At 40.0% G+C, this 20,979-nt stretch overlaps 1 protein-coding gene across 1 annotated transcript in view; it reads left to right on the top strand.

Moving 5' to 3' along the window:
• Nucleotides 1-20,667, top strand: part of osbp (oxysterol binding protein) — a 44,000-nt gene extending 23,333 nt beyond the window's left edge. Inside the window, exons 3-14 of the mRNA XM_031905357.1 lie at nt 1,605-1,855; nt 12,180-12,372; nt 12,475-12,583; nt 15,661-15,712; nt 16,358-16,489; nt 17,451-17,696; nt 17,865-17,985; nt 18,121-18,224; nt 18,307-18,402; nt 18,479-18,648; nt 18,752-18,972; nt 19,052-20,667. Of these exons, the coding sequence (XP_031761217.1) occupies nt 1,605-1,855; nt 12,180-12,372; nt 12,475-12,583; nt 15,661-15,712; nt 16,358-16,489; nt 17,451-17,696; nt 17,865-17,985; nt 18,121-18,224; nt 18,307-18,402; nt 18,479-18,648; nt 18,752-18,972; nt 19,052-19,194 (1,838 nt within the window). The 3' untranslated portion in view covers nt 19,195-20,667. The remainder of the gene's footprint in view (nt 1-1,604; nt 1,856-12,179; nt 12,373-12,474; nt 12,584-15,660; nt 15,713-16,357; nt 16,490-17,450; nt 17,697-17,864; nt 17,986-18,120; nt 18,225-18,306; nt 18,403-18,478; nt 18,649-18,751; nt 18,973-19,051) is intronic.
• The last annotated feature ends 312 nt before the right edge of the window (nt 20,668-20,979 follow it).

The raw sequence follows: 20,979 nt of genomic DNA, 5'->3' as shown, positions 1-20,979 counted from the left end.
AACACCAATAATGTAAATTAACATACATAATCAAAGAATAATTTACTATAGGTATATCACACAAAATGGGTGATATCCCATCTGAAATTTTGGCTCAGGGGAATTTGTGTATCTAATAAATAATCCAAAAAGCTTCTCTTAAAGAGTGTGTAGAAAATCACCTCCTTTGAGGGAATTCAGAACTTTTTTCAATTATTTCAACTTTTAGATCTCATGAACCTCTTAAAGTACAACTTTCATTTGTTAAATGTATATTGAAGCAGTAGAATTCTTAATGAATCTGATAAAAATGAGTGTAAAGGATGACTGATTTAATTGGCCAGCTTGAAGTATATTGCAGTATATGGACATACAATCCCTGTTTTGCTTAAAGGAGAGGGCATATCTTGGTAGCTTAATGCACAGAATGTCTTAAAGTGGACCTGTCACCCAGACATAAAAAGCTGAATAATAAAAGTCCTTTTCAAGTTAAACATAAAACCCAAATTCCTTTTTTTAAATAACACATCCATACCCTTTATAAAGACACATAAAACCCCCAGCTGTCAATCATATATTGCCTGCCCCCCTCTATGCCTTAGGCCTTATGCATAGAGGCGGGGCAGACGATACCTTTAGCTTTCCCTTCAGCACTTCCTAGATGTCGCTGCACTTCACACTTTTCCCCTCCCTCCCCATCACCTAATTATGTAGCCAGTGCATGGGTATGGGCATCGGGTCCTCCAACAAGATTTTGGTGTGATGCAAAGCTTGCCTTACTTAGGGGTATATTTATCATGCTGTGTAAAAAGTGGAGTAAAACATTACTGGTGATGTTGCTCATAGCAGCCAATCAGATGCTTTGCTTTGGTTTTCTAACTGTTGAAATCTAATTGGTTGCACTGGGCAACATCACCGGTAGTGCTTCACTCCACTTTTTACACAGCATGATAAATATACCCCTAAGTGTCCACAAAATGGCAGCTGCCTGCTTGCTGTGATTTAATAGTTCCAAGACTGAAGGCAACAAGATTTATACTATCTGTATAGTGTAAATAAGGTTTACTTTGCTCGACTAGCATGATAGAAAAGAATTTGGAGTTTTTTCTTGGGGCGACAGGCCCGCTTTAATGGGTGAATCCAGAGGACCTCTAGTTGTTGTCTGTAAGGCCCCCTGGCCTTAGCCCACACTTTCAGGTCCAGTCTCTCCTCCTGTAGGGTGATCCTGATACCCTGGTTAGTGAGTATAACCACATGCTCCAACATTGACTCATTTGCTCCTTTACAGGCGAAGTGTATTTGTGGTCAGAACCTACGCCCCTGGCGCTAAACTAAATTTTTACACTCCTGTGAAACGTATGTGGAAGAAATCCTGTATGCAAGCAGAAATAGTTTGTGGAGTCTTTATTTGCATTTATAATCATACTTATCTATTATTGTAATAACCCCCTGTTTGTTGTATTAATTTATTATTCTGTTGTACAGCGATGTGTACATAAGTATCACTCTAAAGATATAATAAATTACACTATATAATTATATACATACATACATAAACCTGTTAGTATCACTTTATTCCTAAACTTACCAACTTTTTCTGCCCTTTCATTTTAACATGAACACAGATGATTCAGGAGATGAGGACCCATCTTCTCAGACAGATAAGGCAGAAGTCCATAGCACTCTACGAGCTTTATCTGGGAAGGTGGAAGATTTGGGCACGTGCAATGATCTAATTGCTAAACATGGGACAGCCCTGCAGCGGTCACTAAGTGAGTTGGAAAGTCTGCGTCTTCCTCAAGAGAGCTCTGAAAAGATTAAGCAAGTCAATGAGAGAGCTACACTCTTCAGAATCACATCAAATGCAATGATAAATGTAAGTAAGAGCAGGGGCATTCCAAAAAATATGTAACCAACAGATAATTTTTTATCCTAATAAGTGGCCTATGAAAGAATCCTATTAAAATGGCATATACATAATATATATTGCCTTTTTACCTTTAGTCAACATTTTTGTTGTTTTGTGTGCTCACTCACTGATCTACATGTAACAGTAAGAAATGTGGGAGGACACAGCTGAACAGAATTTTTGTAAGATCAAGCAAGTGAAGGAAATTGTAGCAATGGCAAATCAGTCATGGTTTCTGTATATTTTACATCACAGTAGTGCAGTGATCCCCAACCAGTGGCCTGGGGGCCACCATCCTCTTTGATGTTTCTCCCAGTGGCTTTAAACTAGGTGCCCATTTTTACATTTCTGGCTTAGAGGTAAGTTTTGGAAGCACAGAGACACAATTTTACTCTAAGCAGAGCCTCCTGCAGGCCGGCAAATAGCCAATCACAGTCCTTATTTGGCAGCCCCAAAGAACTTTATTCATGCTTTTGTGGCTCACAAACACTTTTTATGTCTGAGTAAAAAAGGTCAGGGATCCCTGCCGTAGTAAAAGGGAGAAAGCTTAAATTTGATATTTTAGTATGAGGATTTAGCCCTCAGTCATATAGACTGCATAATAAACCAAAACAATGCCAATCCAGTTTCTTTTCTCTTTAGGCCCTGGGCTTTATTCTCTAATGCAGAGCTGTCTAACTTCTGTGGTGCCGAGGGCTGTAATTTATCTAGCATACATAGTGGAGGGCCGCTAATGGAAGCCAGTTTTGACCACTCCCCTTTTTAAAACCACACCCACTTCAAACCACACCCATGTTATCACAGTGGTGGTAGCGCAGCAAAAACCCAAATGCTTGGTCCTCACTGCAGGGGATATCAACCATCATTCATATGTGAAAGAATTATATTATGTCATATTAAGACACACCCTTATATCCATATGCCTCCCCAGCAACCCCCAGCACATAATTAAACACCTTAGGAACCATTTATTGGCTTTTTCCAACTGCTAACAAACTCCCAGAACAAACCACTGCCATGTTCACCTCCCACAGGCGAGGTAGGGCAGGCAAAGTGTGGCACACACAGGCAGTGCTTAGCCTGCCCTATGCTGCCTGTATTTGCCATACTCTGCCTGCCCTATGCTGCCTGTGTGTGCCATGCTCTGCCTGCCCTTAGCTGCCCGTGTGTGCCATGCTCTGCCTGCCCTTAGCTGCCCGTGTGTGCCATGCTCTGCCTGCCCTTAGCTGCCCGTGTGTGCCATGTTCTGTCTTCCCTATGATGCCTGTGTGTGTGCCATACACACAGGGAACATAGGTCAGGCAGTACATACAATGACACAATGCTGGCACTGCTCCTACAATCTACAGTCTGAGATGTGAACAGGTGAACAATGTGAGTGCTTACAGCCTGAGGTGTGAACACTGCAGGGGGTGAACAATGCAGAGATTAAAAGGTGTGAACAGTACAGGGGATTACAGGTTTAAACAATACAGGGGGATTACTGCCTGAATCTGTGGTGTGAACCATGTAGGGGGGCAGTTAATCTCAGTTCTGATACCATCTGATACATATAAAGGTAAGCCATTGAAGCAGACACACAGATGGGGGGGCCACACAGAGGGGGATCACGGGCTGCCAGTTGGACAGCACTACTCTAATGTATTAATGCTTTTTTCACTAGAATCTCCCCCCATATCACTTAGCTTAGCTTTTGGCACCAATTTGAAGAGTACTTTACAATTTACTCAATGGTTTATTCATGCTTTCAGTTGTGTTTCTAATACTATTACAAAAATCCAGAAGAGGGCATGATGAAACCATCAAAGGGGATTGCCATGCTATTAATGGATGTGTGGACAGTCAATCGAGGCATTCTGCATAACATTTTATATAGCTAGCACAAATCGCACAACCATTTTAATTTGGATTATCCATCACCAATTCAGAAAAAAAAGGATCTGTTTCTGTCAGCAGTGACTCTTTGTGGATCTCATAAAAAAAATTTCACTGCGGTTTGCCAGACCACACCAGATTAAGACACATTTCTGGTAGAATGTCTTGTGGTCAAAAATTCTAGCTTTATGTTAATGGATGAGGTTCTCTTGTGTTTTCTGGATGTGCTGCTTCTGAATCTGAATGCCTTGATTTTGTGCATGGTATCATAAAATGAGTAGATTACCAATACATTTTGGAGCTCAACATTAAGCCCAGTGTAAGAAGGCTGGGCCTCCATAGCAGAGCATAGGTCTTATAGCAGGACTGTGACCCAAAACATGTTTCAGAAAGCACCAAGGAATGGGGGCCGTCGCCAGTGTGTGCATGTGAACACACGCTTTCTCTGCAGCTCCTGCTCCGGTGCCATAACAAAGCCGTTACTAGAGCTACTTCAGGGACCCCTACTCTGCAAAAATCGGAGGGGTAAACTCAGTAGACAAGACAAAACAAAAGACCAAATCATAATCCCTACAATTTACCACGTTTTACGGGTGCTGGAGGGAAATCAAGATGACGCCAAGTCCTCTTCAAACGAGTCCTCCCAATCACGCAGCGAGACTGAAACGGAACAACAGGCAGATATGTGTTGCATGCGCGCAGTATACTTAACAGAATCGAGCCGAAAAGTTTTACCTACTCAACTACAAGAGGACATCTGCACCGACACCAAAAGAGTCCTACAGGACCTAAAAGAAGACATTCAAGCAGTTGCTGAATGCACTGACCATTTAGAATCCAAAATGGTGGAGCTGGTAGGGGTGTACAACAGGATGGCAGACAGAGTCAATTGTTAAGAATCAATAATAGCAACACTACAGAATAAAAGATCAAACCCATAAACGCACCCTGAGATGTTGTACTCAGAATCCACTTCTACCATGTTAAAGACGACCTTATGGGATATATCACACATCACAAAACGCTCTCACAGCCATATGGGAGAATACAAATATTTGCAGACTTATCAGCAGCCACAATGGCCAAGAGACGTGAGCTAGCAGGAATAACTGCAACATTACACCAACAGGGGATACCATATAAACCTTCCAAATTTCCTGACAGTAGTCCGAACACAATGGAACAACTCCTGGCACTGGAGCAAGTTGTCCAACAATCACCACTAAAAACTTTATCACCCCCACTGCATACCCAAGTTGAGCAAAACTACCTGCCCTAAGGCATGCAGACAACATGGAAAAAGCCTACTTATGTAGCAAAAATGTATATAAGTTATGTTGATATTTTACACCTTGACTTATCCTTCTTAACCTTCTTCTTTTACCTGAGCAGGAGACTGGCACCAAATGTTGATTTTCTGTCTAAAAAGAAAACCAGTAGAGACAGCCAAATGTACACACATAAATATAAATACCACACCCAATGGTACTTAAATGTATGAGCATAAATACGAAGGGTTTAAATACCCCTCGCAAACGCCTCTTAGCCCTGGCAGAATGCAAACAGCAAAATGTGGATATTATATGGATGCAAGAAATGCACTTCCTCACAAAAGACCAAGTTTCCCTAAAAAACTAAAATTACAGGATGTTAGCTTATGCAACATCCAAAACAAAAAAAAAAGAGGCATAGCACGAATAGTCAAGCATTCTTTAAACATAACAAATGTACAACATTTGGCTGACCCTAATGGAAGATGTCTAATTGTGGTATGTAAAATAAACCAACAGCAATATACTCTGGTGAATGCATACTCCCCCAATACAAACCAGACTGGGTTCTTAAAACAGGTCCTAGAACAACTTACAAATATCCAGCAAGGCACCCTTGTAATAGGAGTGGACATTTTAGACCCATATGTAGACAGATCACCATAAGCATTACCCAAAACATACCGCAAAACAGTAACTAGAAAAGCTCTTAACTTTACCAAACTATATGTACAATATAACCTTTATGATGTGTGTAGAGTCCTGAACCCAACAGCTAAAGACTACACATACTACAGGTATGGGATCCGTTATCTGGAAATCGGTTATCCAGAAAGCTCCGAATTACAGAAAGACCCCTTATCCGGCAAACCCTTGGTCCCAAGCGTTCTGGATAATGGGTCCTATACCTGTACTCTCAACACAACAAATTGTACACTAGAATCAACTTATTCCTGGTACATCCACAGACACTGAAAAACATCAGACACTGAAACATCAACGGCACAATATGGACAGACCACTTAGCGCTTACCTTTACGCTACAAGAATTATACCAATTCACCGCTAAACCCCCTTGGAGATTGAATAAATTACTTCTCGAAGACATCACCACACAGGATAAAATAGCAAAATGCACATAGATGACAACCTCACACATTGGGACAACAGAAACCTGCTATGGGCAGCCGCAAAACCAGTACTCAGGGGACAAATAACTGCATACTTAGCACATCGCAAAAAACTATTTAACACCAAATACATAACTCTCCAACAGAAACTTTCTCAGGCCTACGCTCAACTAAAAAACCATAGCAACAAAGAAACCCAAGCTAACTACAAAAACATTAAGAACTTCTTTGACACATTATTAACCGAGAAAGCACAGCTAAGTCTAGATTATAAACACAATAAATACTTCAGATGGGGCAATAAAGCAGGCAGACTACTGGCAAATATAGTAAAAAGACAAAATCCGCAATCCCACATACACAAACTCCAGGGAAAACAAGGCTGGATTACTGAAACAAAAAAAATAACAGAAGAAATGGCACAATACTTCCAATCCTTTTATAATATAGAACAGGATAACCCCACAGAAGCAATCAAATTTCTACAAGAAGCACATCTACTAAAACTAACAACAGAGGAAAGAGACATACTAGATGCGCGCATCACAGAAGCAGACATCCAAATGGCCATCAAAAAGCTAAAACAAGGCAAATCTCCAGGCCCAGATGGCCTAAGTGCAGAATTCTACAAAATCCTCAGTCCAGAACTTATCCCACTTCTCCTAGATCTATATAATAATACACTGCAAGGCCTCCCTCTCTGGCCAGAAGCCAATGAAGCCAGAATAATTCTTCTCCCAAAAAAAGACAGAGACCCAACAAACCCACAATCATATTGCCCCATTTCCCTCCTAAACCAAGACCTCAAAATCCTTGCGAAAATTATGGCAGACAGACTACAACAAATCTTACCCAGAATCCTATCTCCTTCCCAATTAGGCTTCACAAAAGGACACCATTCGGTTAAAGCAACATGACAGATTCTAGCTCTTAATATATCAATATAATATAGAAAAACGCAAACACGGGATCCTGGTAAACTTAGACGCAGAAAAAGCATTTGACCGAATATTCCACACCCACTTGCTGAGAATACTCAAATTTCAACACTTCGGCCATCAATTACTGAAATTATTTTGAGCCTTATTCTCCGCCCCAACTGCCTTTCTTACTGTCAATAATCTAAACTCAGATCGCTTCCCCATAAAAAAAGGTACCAGACAAGGCTGCCCTCTCTCCCCCCTATTTTTTAATCTCGCACTGGACCCTTTACTCAGGCACCTAACGCAAAACCCATTATTTAAAGGATTTACGACAAAACATTCGCGCCACAAGATTGTAGCCTTTGCAGATGATATCCTTTTGTTCATCGGTAAACCCAGGCAAGATATCCCAATAGTCCTTGAGACCATTAACAGATACTCAACCTTCAAGGGCCTAAAAATCAATTACGACAAATCAGAAGCCATAAAGTTAAAACAGACCCACACCTTTGACTGGACACACAACTTTTCCTTCAAAAAAAGCTCAACACTATATCACATATTTGGGCATTAAATTCACGAACCACCACACCGACACTTAGAAACTGAATATAACTCAAGCCATCCTAGATTTCCAGCGCAAACTAAATAAATGGAAGACAACAAACTTAACCTTTCTAGGCAGAGCCTATCTTATAAAAATGATATATTTCCCTGCATTACTATACAAGATCCAGATGTTACCCTACTACCTTAAGCAAAAAGACCTCAAACTAGCAAACAAAATATTTCGAGAATTCATATGGACAGGCAAAAGACCTAGAATTGCTATGCACAAACTCCAACAAAAAAAAATCAACAGAGGCATTAACTTCCCAAATCTACATAGTTACAATGCAGCCGCCCTTTTACGTCATGTCGGAGACTGGATATACAATACCAACACACAAAGTAACCTAGAAATTGAAAATAGCCTTATGGAAACAACAAATCTCAACTCTCTCCTTTATTTACCCCCAAACGAATTAACAACCAATCAAAAAAACAACCTGTTATTTATTCATACATACAAAGCTTGGCATACAATCCGACATAAACATAAAACTACCCAAAATCTCTCTCTATATCTACCCTGGACAGGAAACAAGAATTTCCCCAGTGGCCTAATGACTAACATTTTTGCAAAATGGAAACAAGAGGGACTTCACTGCATCAGAGACATACTCAACAGAAAACTCTCCCCCATGACATTCTCAGAAGCAACCGCTAAATTCCCCTTTCTCCGAACCCAACACTTATATTTTATACAAGCTACTTACTATGCGAGAGAAACTTTGCGGCAACTAACAGAGCAAGACCTCTCCTGCCCCCTAAACCATATATGGAAAGGAGTCAACACCCATCACCCCACAGCATCTATCCATAGACTCATCAGACTAGATCTAGACCACACGCACAAAGACACGTTTTTGAAGAAATGGACAGACATTATTCCAAACACTGACGGACAATATATCCTCAAACTTCACTCATATGCTATGAGACTCACTCCCTCCAGCCAATACCAAATCATGGCTTTACAATTACTACACCAATCCTATCTCACCCCCTCACGGAGATTCAAAATGGGGCTACTTGATGACCCTAAATGCCTAAGGTGCAAAAAAGACGAAGGCACCCTATCCCACTGCATCTGGCAATGTCCAATCATCCAACCCCTATGGACACAGGTGCATGACTATTGGCATCAACTGACAAAACTTTACACCAGACATCAAATGGGCCCTCTTTAGCAAAATAAAAGGGGGACAACAGAAAACCAAAAATAATAAACCATTAGCAGGAAAACTAGCGGCAGCAACCAGAAAAGCCATACTCCAAGAATGGCTATCAACCACACCGCCAACCATGAACCTTATCAAAAGTAAAATACACTTTCTTTTCCACATGGATTGGCTTGAGGCCTCAATCAACAAAACTGCCCAAACGCATAGATTCTTTGACACATGGGCAACCTATATCCTGAATCTCCCCCCAGACATCAGACAACTGACAGTAGACACATTTAAACACACAATTTGGTACGACCAAGAGAGTCTTAGAGGTACTAATCCCCTACTGCAAGCCACAAAGGTTCCAGGAAGAAACTAATCACTGCTGCCTCCCAGGATCCAGAATGCAATAGAAAACAGGTACCTTAAATAACTAAGTTCAGAGCCGGTGAACTGAAATGTAAATAGTTCTTCTTTTCCTTTTATTTTACTGGTTTTATTGGAAAATCTCATATTGTATACCTTCATTTGTTCTAATTTAATTATAAATTGGAATTTCATCATAACACATTCATTTTAGTCTGGCACACCTAAGTGTGAGACAGCCAACTACCTTGCCGGTTAAATTATGTGTCTGTTCAATCTCAATAAGCCTACGAATGTAACTGTTCTGCATACCAAGACAAGTAGGCATAAGACAACCCATGCATATTATTACTACTGGAATTGATATTATATGTACTAAGCTTCAAGCTATACTATCTTATCTGCAAAGGACACTATCTTGTATGTATGCAATCCGATTGTTATAAAAAAAAAAAAAAAAAAATAGCAAAATGCATCACAGAGTTCTTTTCCCTGAATGAGATATACAAAACACCATGCTCTGGTGTGCACACAAGGCAGTAATCAGAGCCCACCTAATCAGCATAGCAGCCCATTCAACCAAACAAGCAAAGGCCAAACAGAATCAACTGTTAAAATTAAATAAATTAGAACAAGAAAAATAAACTACTTCCTCCCCTCAAATAGTACAGCAACTCAACCGTGAAAAAGTAAAGTAAAAAGGAGATCAACCACAGATGCCACAACCAGTTAGTCAAGATAAAAAGACTTACGCTATGGGTAACAAAGCAACAGCAATCTTAAAAAAAACAACTAATCCAGCAAACAGTACAACACAGAATGGAAAAAATTATATCCTCAACACAAGGACCCAGAATAAATCCCTCAGACATAGCAAACACATTTGCCCATTTCTATAGTGAACTATACAAGCTACAAAACCACCCTCCACTACAACCTTTAGAAACAGAAAACAGTACTTTTTGGAACTAAATCTGCCCACCCTGCAAACCACAACCTTTCCTGCCCTAACAGCCCCCATCACAACAGACAAAGTATTGGCCACAATAAAGAACATGCCGCAAAACAAAGCCTCAGGCCCAGACGGATAACAAATAAATAATACAAAACCTTTGCACCGCTAGCGACTCCTTACCTCACAAGGGCCCTACAGGTATATTCCCTTAAGAAATGCTGGCATCACACATAACTACAATACCAAAACCAGGCAAAGACAACACCAAATGTGAAAATTAGATTGGCAACCCACAGCTATCAACTACCTGGTAATTAAGATAACAGCCAACCTGAAAGACTGATACCAACAAAACTTCATCAATACAACAAAGGATGTACAACTGACCCTGCAAAAATGGAAAACTACTTGCATGTCCTGGCTAGGATGGATCAACGTGATAAAAATGCTAATACTCCCTCAACTACTGTACAAATTCAGGGTACTACCTATCTCACTACCAAAATCCTTCTTCCAACAACTACAAAAAGTGTTAATGACCTTCATCTGGAGTACAAAAAAAACTCAGGATTCTACAAAACGTACACTACTAGACCAAATGGCAGACTGGGATACCCCCCTTGGAACCAAAAAGTGGGTAGATATGATAGATTCTAATTTGGCCACACCCTAACAAACCTGGCCCTAGGAACAGCAGCCCTACTGACCAAAGCAACTTTACATGGTATGTAGAGAAATCCAACCAAACCCTTACAGAACCACCATCGATCACACAAAACTAGAGGATGTCATTCCAGACCTTAAACTAACACAATGAATACAAAAAGGCATAACAAAAATGGGTAACCTATATGACCAGGACGGCCTAAAAACATTTACCACATTGCAAGCGAAATTTGGCCTCCCAAACAGCCAACTATATACATTCCTGCGTATATAGCACTATCTACAATCCGATAGACTGATAACCACCACTCACCTGACAAGATTTGAACAAAAATGCTGGCTAACCCCAAACAAAAAGAAAGGAATTGCCACCATATACAACCTACTGATACAAAAACACTCTAAAAAAAAAAAAACCCAGCAGCAACCCAAAAATGGGAAAAGGACCTTCATATATCACTTAACTCTGAAATTTGGAAACAAATATTCAATCAGATACCTTACGTGTATTCCTGGCCCTCAACCACCAAGAAAGAACTATAGAAATTTGTTACAGATGGTATATGACCCCAAAATGGATATACACAGCATACCCAAATACATCAGATCTATGCTGGCGATGCCAAAGAGATAAAGGCACACTACTGCACATATGGTGGTCATGTCCAATAGTCCAGAAATTTTGGTCTCAAACAGAGCAACTTATCAGAACCCTCACAGGTATAAACATGGCAATATAGCCAACCCTAGCGCTACTAGGAATGCTAAACAACTAAAAAAAAATAAAAAAACGCATGCAAATAATGATAGCAAGCAGGTGCCTATTTGCTAGGAGCTGGAGGAAACGCACCCTGCCCACCCTATCTGATATCCGAACAGAGCAAGAGCGCATCCAATTGTATGAGACAGTGTTTGCCCGTACATCATAAAAACCGAGACAGATAATATACAACAGACTGGGAATCCTACCCTAAAGAACTAACGAGTATACAAAACGCCACCGATACCTACTCCACAGAACTTAATTTAATACCTAAGGATTGTATAAGGTTGCATGTGTATATATAAGAAAAAGTACTTACCTCTCCTGTCCAGGTGCCAGTACTCCCCAGGTCTCCTCTCCTCCTCCTTGTTCTTCTTTAGTATCGTTTGTTCTCCCCCCTTTCATTGGTTATAAACGGTAATCAAGCTGTGTAATAAAATGCAAAAAAGAAAAATAAATAAAAAAAACAAAACAAAACACCAAGGAATGGTGAAGTGGCCAACAAATTCCAAGTTCTTATTTCTTTATATTTTTTTATAGCCTTTAGCCTTCATCTGTTGTTTTCTTTAGGCTTGCAGAGACTTTATGTCTTTGGCTGAAAGTCACAGTAAGCGCTGGCAGAGAGCACTACAGTATGAGAGAGACCAGCGACTACGTCTGGAAGAGACACTTGAGCAACTAGCAAAGCAGCACAACCATTTGGAACGGGCATTCCGTGGGGCCACAGTCTTGCCATCTGTTACCCGCACTGGGATTTCCAAAGGTATACATTTCTTGCATGTGTAGCAAAAAAACAGAAGCATTGTCTTTGCACTTTGGGATTTTACTTATGTTATGTGTATACATTTCTTCTGTACACTCTTAGACCCTTGTGTGACAGGAAAAGGGGACCTCAGTGATGAAGATGATGACAATGAATTCTTTGATGCCCCTGAAATCATCAGCAGCCCCTCCCAGGATGGGCTTGGACACAAGTATGATTCTAAAGGGCATATTTATTTTAGTGTTAAAACCAACATCACTGGTGATGGTGCCCATCAGATCGTCAGCAGTCAGATCTTTGCTTTTATTTTCTAAATTGCAGGTGACCATTCAATTCTAATTGCTGATTGGTTCCTATGGGCAACATCATTGGTGATGTTGGCTTACACACTATAATAAATATGCTCCTCAAAGTTGTCTATAAAAAGTATCTATAACTGGATAATTACATGCAATAAGATTTTTTTAAGAGCTTAAAGTGGATGTCATCCCAAAATGTAAATAATTGTTCTGTGCTTTGCTATAAACTGCATGGTATAAAGCGCCTGTCTTTTGAGCATGTAAATACCGTATCAATTACTTTTAGGCTTTCTTTATAAACTCCAGCATCATGGTAGAGATTTTGCACCAGGGGGCACCCGCATCTCCCCTGGAAACCTCTAGTGCACAGCCTTCTCCAGTTTCCATTGTTTATTTCATATTTACATCATCACTTCTCTCTAACACAAATAGTGTTAGCTCAAGCCTGAGCTGAGGAGCCACATGTCAATTTGAGCAGTTTAGAATTAGCCAATCACTTAAACTCTTATCTGAGACACAGAAATCAGTGCAGGTACTTTCAGATCACTTAAAAGGAGCAGATCATAGTAATCTGGTCAGAATCACTAGCATTCATTTTTACATTAAGCTATGACAGCAATATTCTTAGACAGCTCTTACCTATCCTTTGTATAGGTCAGTGATCCCCAACCAGTGGTTTGTGAGCAACATGTTGCTCACCAACCCCTTGGATGTTGCTCCCAGTGGCCGCAAAGTAGGTGCTCATTTTTAAACTTCTGGCTTGGGGGCAAGTTTTGTTTGCATAAAACCCAGTGTAAAGCCAAACAGAGCCTTCTATAGACTACCAATCCACATAGGGCTACTAAAAAAGCCAATTATAGCTATCTTTGGCACCTCCAGGAACTTTTTCCATGCTTGTGTTGCTCCCCAACACTTTTTCCATTTGACTGTGGCTCACGAGTATAAAAGGTTGGGGATCCCTGGTATAGGTGTATGTATTGCTTTCCTAGCTGGTTTCTATCCTTCCCATGCTTTCTTACACAGCATTCTACCGAATTTCTTTGCCCCCACTCAATAAAATAAAATTGTCTATTTATTTATATTTTATTCCTTATATATTTATATATAAGGAAAATGAAAACTGTTTATATAGTTTTGACAGCTAGAGGCAAAGAGGCAGTATTGGGAATCCTCTATAGCAGTGCTGTCCAACTTCTACGGTGCCGAGGGCCGGAATTTCTCTAGCATACATGGTGGAGGGCCGCTAATGGAAGCCAGTTTTGACCACTCCTCTTTTTGAAACCACACCCACTTCAAACCACACCTATTTTATCACAATGGTGGTAGCACAGCAAAAACCCAAATGCTTGGTCCTTACTGTGGGGATATCAACCATCATTCATATGTGAAAGAATTATGTCATATTAAGATATACCCTTAAATTCCATATGCCTCCTCCTCCCCTGTGGATAGCAGAGCAACCCCCAGTACATAATTACACACCTTAGGGACCATTTAATGGCTATTTCCAACTGCTAACAAACTCCCACAACAAACGCCTGCCAGGTTCACCTCCCACAAGCAGCATAGGGCAAGCAGAGTATGGCACACACAGGCAGCACTACCCTACCTGTGTGTGCCATACTCTGCCTGCCCTACCCTGACTGTGTGTGCCATACTCTGCCTGCCCTACCCTTCCTGTGTGTGCCATACCCTCCCTGACCTATGCTGCCTGTGTGTGCCATACTCTACCTGCCCTATGCTGGCTGTATGTGCCATACTCTGCCTACAGTACCAATGTCTGAGGTGTGAAGAAGTGAACAATGGGAGTGATTACAGTCTGAGCCTGAGGTGTGAACACTGCAGGGGGTGAACAATGCAAGTATTAAAAGGTGTGAACAACACAGGAGATTACATTTTTAAACAATACAGAGGGATTACAGCCTGAATCTGAGGTGAGAACCATGCAGGGGGGCAGTTAATCTCAGTATTGATACCATTTAATGCTTACTCAAAGGTAAGCCATCAAAGCAGCCAGACAGGTGGGGGGCCACACAGAGGGGGGTCGCGGGCCGCATGCGGCCCGCGGGCCGCCAGTTGGACAGCACTGCTCTATAGTACTGATTGGGAGGGGAAAGGAGTCATCTTCAGGGGACCTTGGTCATACAGTATAAATGTTACTCTTCTAAAAAAAAAAAAAAAAAAAAAAAAAACACACCATAATGTTTATTTTCAACTTATGGGGAGAATTACAAGAGAGATGCCCCTAAATTTACTGCCTAAAGCAAGCATTCATAGCAGGGCTTTCTAATGCTTTACAGGATTGTGGTCTTCAATCTGCACTGCAGGCACAGATTTTTGTGCCAGAAGCAACTACTAAGTGGGACCTAAGCTGCAAATTTGCATTTTTTTATTGCTATTGCACTTGCGCCTTGTTATGGATGGCTGAGCATAGGGCTTCTAGATAAAGCTATTCCATGATGAGCAGGCAGAGGTACACAATCATTTGATGCATTTTATACAGTTTTGCAACTCTTTATCACAACGTGTCTTTCATACCCTGTCAAAGCTGGGCAAGCCTGTTCTGAACACATGTAATGAATTCTGATGCTGTATAGTTCCTTTCCCTGTCCTCATGGATGGGACTTCTGATAAGCTACATTCCGCAATTACAAAGTTAATTTTAAATTCTTTCTCTAATTTACACTTTTAGGTTGACATCCTCTTTAATGTTAAAATGCACTTAGCAGAACACTGTTATTTCGGGTAGGAGGAATGTTTCCACTAAATTTTGAGGCCAGCGCACAACAGATAGTGATGCGCACAAAGAATTTTGTATGAAAACAAAAACAAATTGTATCTATTCTGATTTGAGCACACCGCCTTTAAAAATGTGCACACAAATTTAAAATGTGCATACAAAACAATTAGAGAGAACATTGGGTAGGAGTAATATAGAAGCACCGCAAGTACAGGCTAAAAATATTTAATCTAGATCATTTCTTTACAGGCGTTCTGGCAGCAACATTAGTGCAGCAAGCTGTGACATAATGGAAGAACATGTGAGTTGTGAAATACATACATATGATCCTTTAATGGAGCCCCTTATTTTGCTTTACTAGATTCCTTTGCTTTTTCCATATCATAGCTGTTCATACAGCCTTCTGGTGCATGCTCACTGTACCAAGAAAAATAATCTATTTATCATTATTTATAGAGTGGCACAGTAACTAAAAACCCTATTAGGAAGCTATGTCTGTTCCAGGGGCCTATCACCTGTAAAAACATTGTGAGCTCATTTGATGTCTTCAATAAACAGGCCTAAAATCCCAACTCTTGTTGAATTTTATTCCATAGCTTTTCAATTTAATGCTCTGATACTGTTTGTCTAAAGATGTCTACACATAGCATGGCTCTTGAAGTAGCTTAGCACATTGTGCAATTACGTGAAATGTTTAGGTGGCCAACTTGCACAGCCACAATAAATTCTCTCACTACCAGTAGGACAACCCTATCAAGTATTAATGCAGGTTAAACAAGACAGAATTGGGTGACCATCTTGGTTTGTACTTGGTCAGCTTTAAGGCTTTTTCATTTAGGTGCCTGATATTAGGTTCTCGTGGGTAATTTTTTAACCTATCATCTAGGATAGCTTTTCACCAGGTTTCCAAAACATTAATGGTCTATTATTATTTTGTGGCCCTCAGGTGCGCCCTACCTCTGAGGATCTCCGGAAAGAAAGACGAACTAGGATTCCTTACAAACCCAACTACAGCCTTAATTTGTGGAGTGTCATGAAGAATTGTATTGGAAAAGAGCTTAGCAAGATCCCCATGCCTGTGAGTAAGGGATAAGGGAAGTTAAAACCTCACTATATCTTCATTTATATATTGCCTCACTATTGTTTCCTTTTACTATCTAGCTTCCATAAGACTAATGTCACATGTAGTATTTTCTCTGCGATGTAAATACACTGTTGGATAATATGCCAATCTGCTCCCATCTGCCCCACATATTCCCGCAACTGTCTATTTTAGGGCCAAGTATTGCCCTATGCGTGGAATGACAGAAGGACGCTGTAACATGGGGCAGATGGCAGATGATTGTTGTTTTTTCTGCTACTGATTCAGCACTTTTTATATCCCCATTACAAGAAACTTGCAGAGGACAAGATCAAATGAAGGTACTAAGATTGCAAAAAGTTATGAGGGTTATAAATAGAAGACTTCATTGCTGGGACACGTTTTCAAATAACTGATACTGGCTCAGGTCCAATTCTATAGGACGACATTAAGGTATGACAGCCCTAAGGGCCAGGCTGAGAGAAGCGGATCCACTTGCCTATGTTCCTCTGTGTGCCTGCATTAAAAAATATAGCTAACGCCCCAGTGCGGGCACAAAGAGCGGATCAGATGTTGGCCTGAAAAACATGAAAGCTGACACTTTCCAGGCAGACCTCTGATCCACTCCACTCTGTGCCCATAATCGTGCTGTTGCATAGTTTTAAATGCACGCACATGTAGGAGTGTAGGCAAGCGGATCCGCTTATCTGGCCTGGCCGGAAACGCAGGTCTGAGAGGAGTGGATATACGCACCATGTGCCCTCGCCCTAAAGAAAGATGGCAATGACAGCTAGATTAAATTATAAACAATTTTAGTTAAGGGAGATTTTAAGAAGAATGAAAATATATATTTTTATTCAGTATATTTTATGTATGACTTTATTTGAATCCTTTACAACTCTTATATTTGTTATGTCCTTGTCTCTTATACCCACCTTCCCATCTTTTTCTCAACAAGGTTAATTTTAACGAACCGCTCTCAATGCTTCAGCGACTGACTGAGGACCTAGAGTATCACACCCTGCTGGATCGGGGGGCTCAGTGTGAAAGTGCTCTTGAGCAACTTTGTCTTGTGGCTGCATTCACCGTCTCTTCATATTCCACCACTGTCTTTCGCACAAGCAAACCCTTTAATCCTTTGTTGGGAGAAACCTTTGAGTTAGATCGGATGGAAGAGAGCGGCTACCGCTCGCTGTGTGAGCAGGTCTGAATGAGATGCTGCACATTTTATTTAGGGGATGGAGCACTGTAGTTAAAATGCTTGGCATTATTCAGAAGCCCGTATTTTATCTTACCAATCTGAATAGACATAGCTAATGCAGTCTGTTTTTGCTCAGTTCTCTGTTCTTAGATTAACAAACTTTTGTTCTAGGTCAGTCATCACCCCCCTGCAGCTGCACACCATGCAGAATCTCGCCACGGCTGGACCCTGAGGCAGGAGATAACGGTCACCAGCAAGTTCAGGGGCAAATACCTTTCAATTATGCCACTAGGTAAATTTAAGTGGTGAGAGGGAAACAGCTGAGGAGATAATAGGGTTGTTTTGGCAAGCAGCAGCAGTGTTGAGCAATGAACCACATCCTGTCATATTTACTTGTTGTTTCTTACCCTTCATTTTCTCTCTTCAGGCACTATACACTGTGTATTTCATAACTCTGGGAATCATTATACATGGAAAAAGGTCACCACAACTGTTCACAATATAATTGTTGGAAAACTCTGGATTGATCAGGAAAGTAGAATTCTTATCCTATCCACTTTAATTGTCACTACTGCCTGAATTCTTCTTTAATTCTACTTATTTTTCTTTGCAGTCAGGAGAGATAGACATTGTAAATCACAAGACAGGGGATAGGTGTAAACTTAAGTTTGCTCCATATAGCTACTTTTCCAGAGATGTGGCCCGGAAGGTAAGTATATTGCTGTATTTCTATCATAATACTTCTGTTTAAACAAACCCTAATAAATAATTTTCCTAATACTTAGGTTTCAGGGGAAGTAATGGATGCAACTGGACGGGTGCATTACACTCTCATGGGTACATGGGATGAGCGTATGGAGTGTATACCTGTGTATTCTGTTAGTACTGTGTCTGAAAATGGAGGAGACAAGGCTGCTGATAACAAAATTCTGCTATGGAAGAGGAACCCCCTTCCGTTAGTATCTACCAGCTGTGCTTACAATGTTTTCAATATTGCAGACTTTACTGCGTCTTGCTTATTTCTTATTTTGTGTTTTATTAATTGTTTCTACCCACAGTAAGAATGCAGAGTACATGTATTACTTCACTGAGTTTGCTCTTACTTTGAATGCCCCTGAGGAAGGTACTGCTCCATCGGACAGCCGACACAGGCCAGACCAGCGTCTTATGGAGAATGGAAACTGGGATGAAGCCAATTCTGAAAAACAGAGACTTGAAGAAAAACAGAGAAATACTAGAAAAAAGAGAGAGGCAGAGCGGGAGAGAGCTGGGGAGGATGGTAAGAGGATGAAAATTACATGTTAGCCACACAGATTAAATGGTAGCTGTTATCTTACATAATTTCCTTCATCTCTTAGGTTCCCCTGTGGACACATACAAACCAATGTGGTTTGAAAGAAAGATGGATCCTGTAAGCAAGGAGATGACGCACATTTGCAGAGGCATCTACTGGGAATGCAAGGAGAGGCAAGATTGGGCATCCTGCCCTGATATATTTTGAGGATGAAGGAGCAGCATCACGTCTTCTTGCAAATCCCATCTCATTGTCTCCATTGCCATTCTTTATCTACAGTGATGCCTTACTGACCCTAATATTAATGTACTTCCCCAGATAAGCAGTGCTCTGTAGGTCTCTAGCACAAAAAGTAAGAATGATAATGATGATGTATTGTGAAGAATGGCCATATGGTTTCAGTTCTACCATATCATAAAAATATATATGTACACACTGTAATTACAGTGATTTAGTGAATTCTTGCTTCTGCTACATATTCTTAATTATCAAAAGGGTAATTACGAGATCCAGAAAGTTCCGAATTACGAAAAAGCCATCTCCCTTAGACTCCGTTTTAATCAAATAATTCACATTTTTAAAAATGATTTCCATTTTCTCTGTAATAATAAAACAGTACCTTGTACTTGATCCCAACTAGGATATAATTAATCCTTATTGGAGCCAAAACAATCCTATTGGGTTTAATCAATGTTGAAATATTTTTTTAGTAGACTTGATGTAGGAGATCTGAATTACAGAAATACCCTTTATCCAGAAAACCCCAGGTCCAGAGCATTCTGGATAACTGGTCCCATACCTGTATATACATATACACACTGTGCCCATGTGACTATAAGATACCACATTTTATTTTGCCATTTTTTCAAAATCATTAATATTATAAAAGAATGTGTGCACAATGTATAACTTGTAGCAGTAGAATTAATCTGTAATGGCTTGTGCTGCCTTGCTGTGCCTGGTCTTGACCTACAGAGCAGTGTTTCTTTAAACCATCATCCCCAGTTATCATTGGATCAGAGCAATACACTTTGATCATTAGTAAGGGTTTGGGGGTACATTCTGCCTTATGTTTGCTGGTTTAATTTTCTTTGATTTAAGTTTGTTGAGTGAAGTATCATTTTGTTCTGCGGGATTTTTTTTTTTTTTTACTTATTTGAAGGAGGAGTTGGAAAGGCAAATGATCTCAAACTTCTGGTATGAGTTTTTTTTTTTGGTGTTTACAATTATTAGAATTATTGATTTTTTGACATCTACCCCTACCTGGTATATAAATATATATGTATATTTTTCATTTCTCTTTCTGTCTCTCTACCTCTTTTTGTGTGTTCTTCTTTGTCTGGTGTCTCTCCTTTCTCTCTGTGCAAATACTAAATTAAATAAAAATAAGATGACACCTCTCAGTTTCCATATAATTGCACCATGTCAATACACTTCTATTCTGAGCAAGGAAACCTTACATTCTTTGTAGTAAAAAAGCTAGGAATACAGAAATACCAAATGTAAAGGTTTTCTTTGTGTTTTAACTACACAAGATTGCAGCCTTATTGTAAAATAAGATTTTATCACTAGCAGCATTCTGTGTAAATGGTTATTATGTAAAAGGAAGATTATCTCTGTACAAACATGGTTTTAAAACCACACTTATATCTCATTAAAGGGGAATATATCCTGTTACAACTATGTGTATTTTCTCTTACATTGCCTGTTGTGTACACATTATTTTCTATGCATTTTCACTTTTGTAGGAAAATCCATATTACCGGTACTTGAATTTTCCTAAGGTTTAAATAAAACTGCTTTACCAATTTTATCCCAAACTTAACAAAAAGTCAAAAAGAAAATTCAAAAAAAGGAATTGCATTTTTATTTTAAAATCCATATTAAAAACGTACAAACCCCAAAATACGCCGCCTTACTCGTTTTGTACCCCAATGATACTTAGTCATAGGCAGTTCTAACCCCGTGGGTTCCAAAGCATATATTTATATG

Source organism: Xenopus tropicalis, chromosome 7 (assembly GCF_000004195.4).
Source record: "Xenopus tropicalis strain Nigerian chromosome 7, UCB_Xtro_10.0, whole genome shotgun sequence".
Taxonomy (NCBI): Eukaryota; Metazoa; Chordata; class Amphibia; order Anura; family Pipidae; genus Xenopus; species Xenopus tropicalis.
This window is presented reverse-complemented; position numbering and strand designations above follow the sequence as displayed.